This window comes from Rhagoletis zephyria, unplaced genomic scaffold, assembly GCF_001687245.7.
Source record: "Rhagoletis zephyria isolate East Lansing unplaced genomic scaffold, Rhagoletis_zephyria_1.1 Rzeph_scaffold_02660, whole genome shotgun sequence".
NCBI classification, from domain to species: Eukaryota; Metazoa; Arthropoda; class Insecta; order Diptera; family Tephritidae; genus Rhagoletis; species Rhagoletis zephyria.
The window spans coordinates 39,812-51,013 of NW_016159744.1; the positions used below are offsets into that span (position 1 = coordinate 39,812).

Here is an 11,202-nt window from a genome sequence, read left to right on the forward strand (position 1 = left end):
TTAAATATTCGTAATGTTTTTCGAGCCAATTTTTGTTTGTTATTTTTCGATGAAAATACCGTCCAAACTTTACTCAAAATCATATAAATCACCATTTCAAATTTTAACAAAATTTAGGATAATTCCAGAATCTTTACAACATTTTTTGGTATGCAGTTTTATAGCCTATACAATTTTAGTCTAATGAAGTGCAACCGGCTAAAAAAGTCGCATTGATTTTTGACAATTTATTTTTTTAGACTACTTTTTCAGTTTTTTTTTTAATATAACAAATGCAATTTACAAAAATTGTTTGAAAATTTGTTGCTTGCTGTCTCCCGCATTTTGTTTTATAAAAAAAAATTATGCTTATATAGAAAAAAGTTCAAAAATCTGTCACCGAAAAAATTATCGAAAATCAGCGGAATTCTTTAGCCGTTTGAAACTTGCACTGCATTAGACTAAAATTGTATGGGCTACAAAACTGCGTACTCAAAAATAGACTAAAGGATCAGATTTTAAAAGTTGAAATTTTGATAAAAATCCGTTGAATTTTCCTAAATTTTGTATACAGTTTGAAACTGTGATTTATATGGTAAAGCATGGACGGTATTTTTATAGAAAAATACCAAAAAAAACTCCACACGTGGTCATTTGTTTGAGTCACTGTTCGTTTTTTGAGAGTCGAATCGTATGGAAAACTTCATGCCATTGCCTAAAATTTCCACTCAACTAGTGTATTAAAACGGAAAAACTTGGCATCACTGCATAGTTTTCGACGATTTTCATCGTTTACGTATTTCAGCACGACAGTAGACAATGCCAATGCTGTCGAGTCGTACAATTCACTCTGATTTACAACTTACGCAATGAGGCTGTTAATTTTGGTGAAACTTTTTTTTTTATAAATTCAAATTTTTATTGTGAATGTTTTTCGTTTTGTTGGAACCATACAACTATTTTCAAATAGTGTTTATTATGTAACATTTATTAACTGGAACAGGATAATCGATTTTCTTCACAATTGCTACTTTTTCGGCACATTTAACTAAAAAATTTAATATAAACATATAAGAACTAAAATGCTAATATTGTAAGCTTTCATTCCAGAAAGAATAATCAAATTGGTTGAAAAATTACGGCTCCAGTGAATTGCGATAATTAAATTCCAGTTTTGAACCACTGTGCACTGGTCGCCTACCAGAAAAATGGGTGTACGAGAAAACGCCTGATCTTTGTAAATTAATCAGTGCTTAGAACGATATTGGATTGCCAGTAAAACCATACAATAATAACGGCTTTATAGCAGTTCATTATAGATATGAAGACGCCGAATAAGAAAACTCTGGGGAGTTCATTAGGTCTACGCACTTAGGCTCCTCCCTGACATAAGCTGAGCAGGCGAAGGTTTCAGCAAAGGCGCATATTAAATGAACTGCATAGGCTAGGTGTCTCTGTTTGTACTACATGTTTTCTTATCTTACTAACCAAACTTTTGCAATCGAAGTCATGGTCAAAACATTTTCATTAAAATAATTCCAGAGATCAAAAGTTCATTGAATATCATTTACTACAAAACGACCGCCAGCCTACAGCTGTCAACAACATTTGAACTGCGTGATTTCACACATAACAACATAAGTGTAACGGCATAGGTGCATCCATGTTACCAATTAGCTGACTTATAATGTTGGCACGACGGACAGACGGACGGACGGAGACCTCTATGAACTGCACTGAGAAACTAAAAGTTATACTTAGGTACATATGTGTTTACAAATGTGTTCATACATCATTAGTAATGCTGTTAACACCTGAAAACGATACAAAAATTTAATTGTAATTCAAATGATGTCAGCAGCAAGCAAATATGCACATACATATGTATGTATGTATAGACATTAATTGATAAAAAACTAAACTGCGGCGTGCATTGCAAATGTCGGTCACAATGACCAGCCAGCGACACAAAAGGATTTTGTAAGAAAAATAAAGAAAGACTCTCAGTCACAACACACATACCCATACACACGTAAATAATACAAAAGCAAAGCACTTTCATTTTTAATAAATCACACGCATTAAAACTATTTTTTTAATTTTTTCATATGTATGTATGTATGTATAAGTACATTAGTATTAGTGTTGTTGGTGTGCCTACGAGAGACGCATTTAAAATAGTATTGGGCTAAAAGTTGGGTGAAGCATTTAGTGTAACCACCGATGGCAGCAACAGCAGCAAAAGTAGTTAGAAAAAATAGGATTATTGTATGAAGCAAAATGTGCTGCATAAACGTTGAAGAATTCAATTCACACCTGAGCGTTAATATGAACTAATTTTTTGTTTTTTAAGCTGATTTATATTTCGCTTTTTTACTGCTGCCTTTTAGTGGAGCAAATCAAATAACATATATGTATGTACATATGTATGTGTAGATATTTACATATGTATGTACATAGGTAGTACATAGAAGAAATCGAAAGCTGATCGTTCCAAGTTGGCGTTGTTGAAATCGGCGCAAATATTGAGTATAGAAAGGAGGAGTGAAAATTATAGCAACAGCAATATATTTGCAAATTAAAAAAAAAAAAAACCAAGGCAAGTGTAATACATACATACATATCGCACACGATCTTCAAAAGTTACACAACTCAAAATTTGGCATTTTTTTAAATTATGCTCTAAAAAGGTACACAGAGCTTTTTGTTTACCTTGCAGAAGGGTTAAGTCTTCCTTGCCCATATCATTAGCATGGGCTAAGAAATAGTTTTTCGTATTTTCTGACTAACGTGTAACTAATTTTGAGTTGTGTCACCTTTGAAGATCGTGTGCGATATGTCTAAAACTTTTTTCACTGGCACGAGTATCTGAAGAATTTTCGTACAACTTAAAGCGCCGCGACGAGGACTGAAATCATTCATCCGTAGCACACGAAAGGCCAATTGCTTTAGTGAAAAAATTTATGATTTATTTTGGAACGAATTTCCGTCATCCCTTGTCAAGTTTGATCGGTATGACGGAAATTCGTTCCAAAATAAATCATCTTACCACCCTGTCGGAAAAATCAACCAACACCAACACACAGAAAAAAGTAATATTAGCAGCGAGGATTTTCTATTTACGCTTATTTTATACAAAATAGTCATGTTAGAATTGTAATATATGTATGTATGTACATTGTATGTATGTATTACTGCAAAACTTAAATACATACTTAACTACGCATAAACATATCTATTGTCATTCTAGAGTAAGTAAATTACTGTCCAAAGTCCAAATATAAGTTTCATCTATTGCTTCGAACCGCACCAATTTGTATGCGCATGCGCGCACACACCTGTTTGCTGCGAGCAACAACTACATACATACATTCATTTGTCCCACCTCTGCAGCTATGCGTGACAACACCCTCGACGCATAGTCGCACGCTATACAAACGCATCCCACTTCATAATGAAAACTTTATTTTATTTATAGCTGTTCAATTTTTATTATTGACTCCATTATTTAACTTACATGCATACATACATACATATTGGTACCTTAATTCACAGAGGCCCTGACCAACACATTTTTCCAAACCGCGTTTTTTACAGATTTTGGTAGGATGTATTAAAATACACCTTTAATAAAAAATTTTAAAGTGTTAATACCAAAAACAATGGAGTTGCATGCCACTCTTTAAAAAGCCTTACCTGTTTTTGATACTCTTTTTATGTTTTTTGGCTTCTCCTGTAAAATGAAAAATTTGTTGGTTAGGGCCCTTGTGAATTAAGATAACGATATGTACCTTAGGGCGTATCCCAAAACAAAGTTGAATTTGTTCCAAGCAGAGTTGTTAAATTTCCATTACGATTAGTAATCATTCATTTCTTTGCATTTTTTAATTTTAATGATTATTTTAATTTCCTTACATAACCCAGCAATTAATAAGTAATTATAATTAAAGATAATCAAAAATAATCATGATTAATTGCCACTAAAAAATAATCAAATAATCTAATTTAATCAAACATTTTTTTTAATTCTTTGAGGACACATTAGAGCAGATCTTACATATAGACATAGATATGCATATTGACCGCATTTTTGTTATTCTCCTTGTGCATTTTTCTATGTTACAGTATTGATTCTCATCATATGTATGTATTATTACAAGTTGAAAATAATTGAAAATAATCAAAAATAATTAATAATAATATTTATTTATTTATTTATTTATTTTTTACAGTCTGTTAGACTTATATTGCAACAAAGATTTAACATTCTTATAATTAGATTTTAGATTTAAAATATAAATATTAAATATTAAATAGAAAATACAAAATGCTCTACAGAAATTTTTAAATAATATTATTTCTTTATCACTGCAATTATTTTATGTCATTATACACGCATGCAATTTCCTGGAAGTTATGTAGACGGTTGGAAAGGCCGAGTTTCCAATCCGCGCTATTCTTTTTGGGTTACTCCATTTATTGATATCTCCTGGGTGGTCAGAAAGGCCGAGTTTCCGATCCACCCAGTCGCGCTTTCGTGACGGTTAACGGTTGGAAAGGCCTAGTTTCTCGAAAACCGGGTTTTGAAAGACGGCGAATAATCGGACACCCTAGTAACTATAGTGTACTCATATTAAATGAAGAGAACTGAATATATTCAACTATATTTTTTTAACTATTCTCTATTTAATTTGAACATATTTTATAGTGCAAAAGTACTCTAATGTAGATAATTATTTTGGTGACGACCGGTCTACGCGATGACTGTGGTTGTGGCCAGATTCAGAACTTCAAGTGAACACTAATCAAAAAGACAAAGTAGACACATATTAGACGCAGCTATTGCACTGTCTACTTTGTCTTTTGTGAGTAGTGTTCACTTGACGCTGGCTGATGATGGTGGCTCAGCTGCCAACCGAAATGCATCGGAAAAAAATAAACAAAAAATTTAATTTTTACAAAATAAATTCGAGTTGTTATTTATGATATTTGCGATCAAAAGGTTAAAACATAAAATTAAAAAATTTTAATAATTTGACCACAAGCAGACTCTAAATTTAGTGATTAAATTACTAAAACGGTTTCAAACAATGTTTGTGCAAAGTTTGAGACCGAGCATTGTAATTTGACCGCAACTTGAAACTTGCATTTTATTATACTAGAACTAAATGGGCTACAAAAATGCATACCAAAATTTTTTCTAAAGCTTCTAATCAAAAATTTGGAAATTTGGGTGAAAATTTGCAAAATTTTTAAAATTTTTGTACAATGTTTGAAAACTGAATTTATATAGGGCTTGTTGTATAGCCAACTAGACTTTCAAAAGACAAATAGCCAAAACTTAATTTGTGGACAACTGTATGTAACTTGGCTCTTTACGATTAGTAGATCGCTGGGAATAAGCGCCTTGCCATAGAATAATATAAAGAAGATAGTAAGATGTAATATACATATTTACATAGTATGTTTTTTTTAAATGAAGTTGGTGTACTATTAAAAGGTTCATATCTGACACGTCCAACAATTTCCTTCCCTAAATAAATAAAATAAAATAAATAAATATACGATTGTAAAGGTATTAACCCTTCGGAGGGCGCGCCGCTGCAAATTAGCCGCGAAAATTTTAATTTGTGGTTTTCAAATACTAATTGTAGTAGCCAGCATCTGCCACTTAGTGACTTTGTAAGTTTTGAGATGCAGCATGGTTCACTGTTAGCTGTTACTTGCTGCGTTATATCGTTCAGTTGACATTTGTATTTGAAAGTTGGTGTCTTATACATATATGCGGCTGAATTGTCGCGTCGCCCCTTTCCGTGTACAAAAAAAATTTAATGTAACTCGCAAAATTTATTTTAAGAAAGTTGGAAAAGTGAGTTGGTGATAAGGGTCTAAATCGAAATTCTTATTTTGTAAGTTATACTTTGCGTACACATTATTGTAACTATTATGATATTCATATTCTTAGGTTTTAGAGAAAAAAGGATGTTTGGAAACTTATATAGAAGCGAACCAGCTACGCAACAGAAATTTAAACCAAGAGTATGTGCCAAAAATTTGTTGTATTAATTGTAACAAAAATGTTTGCAGAAAACAAGCATATTTCACAATGTGTAGAATGTATCAACACCACTCTTGATGATGAAGGATAAATATTTAAAAAATAAATGCTTATATGTTGCAGTATAAACACAAATTATTCAAATGTTATATTTGAATAATTTTTCGACATAAATAAAGGGTTAAGAAGGGTTAAGAAAACTTACATACGGCATAATTTTTCACACACACATCGTGATACGGTCTACTGCACATACTACAATATTATGTACAGACTTTATATTTCACTTTTAGAGCCAACATTTGTTTACTACAGTTTGAGAAGCACTACACTATCAGCAGCAGGAGAAGCTGCAAAGTAAACAGAGCGGCAGAGTGCAATCATTGCAATTGCATCTCACATTCACATTCACACGCACAAATTGACTTTCATCAATGCGCTCTCGCACACCAGCTAGCCACTCTCAATTAGAACCAAAACAAAAAACAGCTGATGATAAGTTAAAGGTAAAAGCAAACGAAAGTTGCATTTGAAGTTATATTCACGATAAGCTCCGGTGCTGAGGGAATGGAGAAGAATGGAAGGAAAGTCTAAATTTCCGAACATAAATATATATGTACATATGTATGTGCATACGGTTGACTTCAAATGCAAGGCGAAGANCATTCATAGATAAACTGCGTTGCTGAGGGAATGGAGAAGAATGGAAGGAAAGTCTAAATTTCCGGACATAAATATGTACATATGTATGTGCATACGGTTGACTTCAAATGCAAGGCGAAGATTGTGCCTATATACAAATAAATGATAAATAAAACAAATTTAATGCATTTAGACAAAAAAGTAAGAAACTTCATAAGTTTTATCATTGTGAGTTGTGAAGCGAGTTGCATAATGAAGCAAAGGCAAACCAGATGAATTAGATGCAAAAATAAATTCGTAAAAATAGGACGGCGATGATCAACTAAAAACTTGTAATTGCATAGACACTTTTTTAAAGTGTAACTGCCCAAAAAAGCGTCGGAACAGGAGAGCAACTGGTATTATGAAAATGTGGTAAAAAACATACAAAAATCTATAGCTGTGGGGAAGTGAGCATATGACTTAACGGAGGCTATGAGCAAATATCTAAAGTCCCAAATATGTGTGAAGAAAAAGAGAGCGATGGAACTTGAAATTGCACCTGTCTTACTTTTGGCCATCGACTTTTCTTACATCATTATCTCCATTATCATCATCATGATTATTTGCGGCATGCCATTTCTTTCCGCCGCTCCAATCAAACATGCATACATACATTTACTATACATATGCATGTACATTCATAAATACCTATACTTTTTCCTACCAGCAGCGCCAGTTCATGTCCACACTTTTACGCTTAACGCACAAACAAACCAGAAAACAACAGCCAGACGCATGAATTAACAGCCAACCGTACATGCATATCCAACGAAAGCGAAACGAACGAAGAAAGAAGCCAAAGCAACAGTGGTAACTGCCAGCAGCAATAAATGAAGTAAAAAAAATAAACCAAAGCCACTCGCTGGTTAGTCGGCCAGCAACAGGCGACTGCATTAATTTCACTTTCGTTTGCAGCGCAACGATCGTGGTAACTGCAGTGTACAACAAAAACGGAAAACACAGCAACAGTGTGACTATCGTTTTTGTTGTACCAACAAGGCAACTTTTTTAAGTGCTGCTACTACTGGCTGCCCCACAAGCGAAGCAACTACAGCATGCCGCACAGAAAGACAACTTCCCAAGCGCAGCCAATGCACCTTGCCTATGAGGAAGCAACGCAAAGCGACGTCATCGCATACAACATTAAGGATGATAATGTTGTTGATGAACACGATCCGTTGGTAATGATGACAAATGTAACAACACCACCACAGACTAAAGTATGTGGAATCAATTGAGCGCGGCAAAGAAATACCAGCGTTTCCATTTGGGAGTGCACGGTATTTACTTTATGTAAATATTTGTGCAGCTTAAACTTCAAACGACAAACAAAAATCTGCATCAACTTAGAGTAGTAAGCGCCACTAGCCACTTTGTGGGCATGCTCCAAAGAGTAAAGGGGTGAAAGTCCAAGTTGGTCAGTGGCAGAGCGCATGGGGTCTTGTAAATATGCAACTCCTACATTTTGGCAAATTACTAGCGTAATAGAAAAGAGTTTTAAATCCTGAACTTTGGATTCCGCAATGCCATGGTTGCTGGATTCACTGACAAATGCCAAGTAACAGTGACAATGAACGATTGAGGGGAGCTTGGCAAAATGACAAAAACGACAGTCGGGTGTACGTAACCAGAATTACCCAGATTTACATCTGACCAGGGACTGCAACATCACATCCCAAAAGCTCCTAGCAACAAAATGAAATAAAATTGCGCTCGAAAAACAAACGAATAGAAATTTAACGCTTTTTTAAGGGTAAATAATTTTAGCAGTGAATATTTTACATTCATCTAAGAGAGGTTTGTATTTATCCAGTTATATATGTACTTAATTATAATGTATAGGTAAACTTTAAAAGTAAGTCTTTTTAGAAAACCAAAAATTATGCTCAATGATGTCACGAATAATAAAAATCATCTTTTTTATATTTGAAACGCCTTGTTGCGCTCCATGCACCTTATTGTTTTTGGTCGAAATTGCAACATACGAAGTCACAAAATATCGTGTTATTATTGGATAAGAAACATACTCTTCAGTTCTATTTTAATTCTTCATAATTATAATCATAAATATTTTATATTTTAAATTTCAGTTCAACTCATAATTAACTAAGAGCTCCGTTTTAGATATAATATTATATCGCAAGCTGATTGTTATAAAGTTTAAATAAATAGGTGTTTTTTTTTATTAAAATACAGTTGTGTATGTTAAAACTTAGTGCTATTTTCTTTATCAATAGAAATTTATTTACATTAAAATAATTTTTCATCAAAGAAAAGACTTTCTTCTGTAAAAATAGTTATGTTATTGTTTGTGACAGGTAGTTGAGTTGCCTCAAAGAAATAGTTTGTTTTGCCACTTACCAAATACGTAAAATAATCCTGTCCTGCTGTTATGGCATTGTGACGTTGCATTACCACCCCTGCTCCNCTTTATCAATAGAAATTTATTTACATTAAAATAATTTTTCATCAAAGAAAAGACTTTCTTCTGTAAAAATAGTTATGTTATTGTTTGTGACAGGTAGTTGAGTTGCCTCAAAGAAATAGTTTGTTTTGCCACTTACCAAATACGTAAAATTTTCCTGTCCTGCTGTTATGGCATTGTGACGTTGCATTACCACCCCTGCTCCATGAAAGCTGCGTTGTGGCAACAACGAGGACATGTTGCCTACACTGCTTTTTCCAAGTAGAGCAGCAGCAGTGACCGCGCTTGAACAAAACGATCTGTTGATTTTTTGTTGTAAAAATAATTGACAAAGATATTTTTGAGTTTGGTGGCTTCGCGAACCGACAACACTGTAAAGTCCTCGACGACCGGAAGTGCTTAAACATGCCATTTTTACAAATTAGTATTTTAATGTTGTAAAAATATTCGAAATTCTTTTCTAAAACACCTCCCTTGGCGTTTTATTTTTTGTTATTTTACCTTTATTCTCGTAGGATATGTTCTAAGGGTTTAACAAATAGTATTTTGACCCTTCATTGATGTGCACTTTTTGTGTTTTCGTTTTTTTTTTATTGTTTCCGTCTTTTAACCGTATTTTATAATTTTTTATTTATTCATAACAGGACACATGCCACTTTATATATTTTCGTATTTTGTTTTTATTTTTAATTACTATTTTAGAAAAGAATCTTAGTATGTTTTATTTAAAACTTGCCTTTCTTTTTAACATCGATGAGCACTTCCAAACTATTTTGAATAGGTTTTGAAATTTGCTGTACACGAGGTGTTTGTAAAATTAAATGCAAACGGCGATCAAAGACTGACTTAGTAACTGAAGTACGCCAAAGACGACCACGAAACAACGATTGCTTGCGTCTGAACCCAGCAACTCCAACAAAGTGTCTGTTGTAGCTGACAACGTTTGTGGCTCACGCAGGTTATTACATTGCGGTAGCAGCCAAGAAGTTAGGTAGCTCAAAAGAGAGCTTAAGGAACGGCTGCGTAGACAATGGAAACTCGTTCACTTGCCTCGCTAAGCTAAGCTGCGCTAGTTTGCGGCCGCGCTGTGGTGAAATTTTATGAGCCATATCACTTCGGAATTAAAGCTGCATCGGTAGTGGTGCGGTTGAAGCAGCTTACAGCGAGGTGGATTTGGGGTGCATAGGTTGACCAAAAGTGTTTGAAGTTGGCTCTAATTTGAGCGAAGCTAGTGGCACATGCAAAAGGTACGAAAGCTTATTCTCCAGGAGCCGGTGAAGCACTCAGCGCTATATACTATAAATATTGCAGGAACTACTAGCTTCAATGTGGCTTATAAAGCTTGTAATCCATGAAATCCACAATGTAGCACATTTACATAAGTTGAACCATTTATTTAAGCTTCAGAAATGTAGATAGTTTTTCGCACTCATTTGCTTTTTTTGATTATTTAACTGGCTAAAAAGTCAAATTGGAATTGGTCTTGACGTAACTTGTATTTTTTTGTATTTTTTCTTTGATTTTACTCTTGTCAATCTATTAACCATATGTAAAAACAGCTGATCGCGTTGATTGTTAGCGGGCGACATCTACGGGTCGACCTTTATGCGGGCTAACCGATTCGGCCTTGCTAATTTTGTCCCTAACCCGACGTTTACGTGTGACTTTTGGTAAGACATTTAAGGTCGATGTTATGCAGACAAACTTTTGTTTGCTAATTAAATGGCGGCTGCATAGTTTGCTCGGGGGTGGCTATATCGAGTTTCGCCCTAATCTTTGAAGCTCCTACCGCATAGATTCGGTTCTCCGGCTTTCGGTATCACAGCAATTTTTGTGTATAGCAACAATTATCTAAAACTTTTATATATGACAATACCAAATTTGCTTCAGTTTGACCAAAGAACGTAAATCTAAAGAACTTAAACGAGCTATCGCAAACCGGTTAGGGACCAAATAGCGAAGGTACAAAATGTAGGACTGGCAAAGAACGTAATTCTATAACTTTGTCTTCTTTGGTTTGACCAAACAAAATTAGTTTGCTGTGAGAGTCGCCAAA

The 11,202-nt window shown here is 34.1% G+C and overlaps 1 protein-coding gene across 1 annotated transcript in view; it reads right to left on the reverse strand.

Annotated features, from left to right (window-relative positions):
* The window catches only part of qless (decaprenyl diphosphate synthase subunit 1 qless), a gene marked incomplete at its 3' end in the record, with an annotated part of 48,624 nt that extends 37,944 nt beyond the window's left edge, over positions 1-10,680 (reverse strand). The window contains exons 1-2 of the mRNA XM_017621981.1: positions 9,340-10,680; positions 9,083-9,136 (exon numbers count right to left, since the gene is read on the reverse strand). Of these exons, the coding sequence (XP_017477470.1) occupies positions 9,083-9,136; positions 9,340-9,558 (273 nt within the window). The remainder of the gene's footprint in view (positions 1-9,082; positions 9,137-9,339) is intronic.
* Positions 10,681-11,202: the final 522 nt, after the last annotated feature.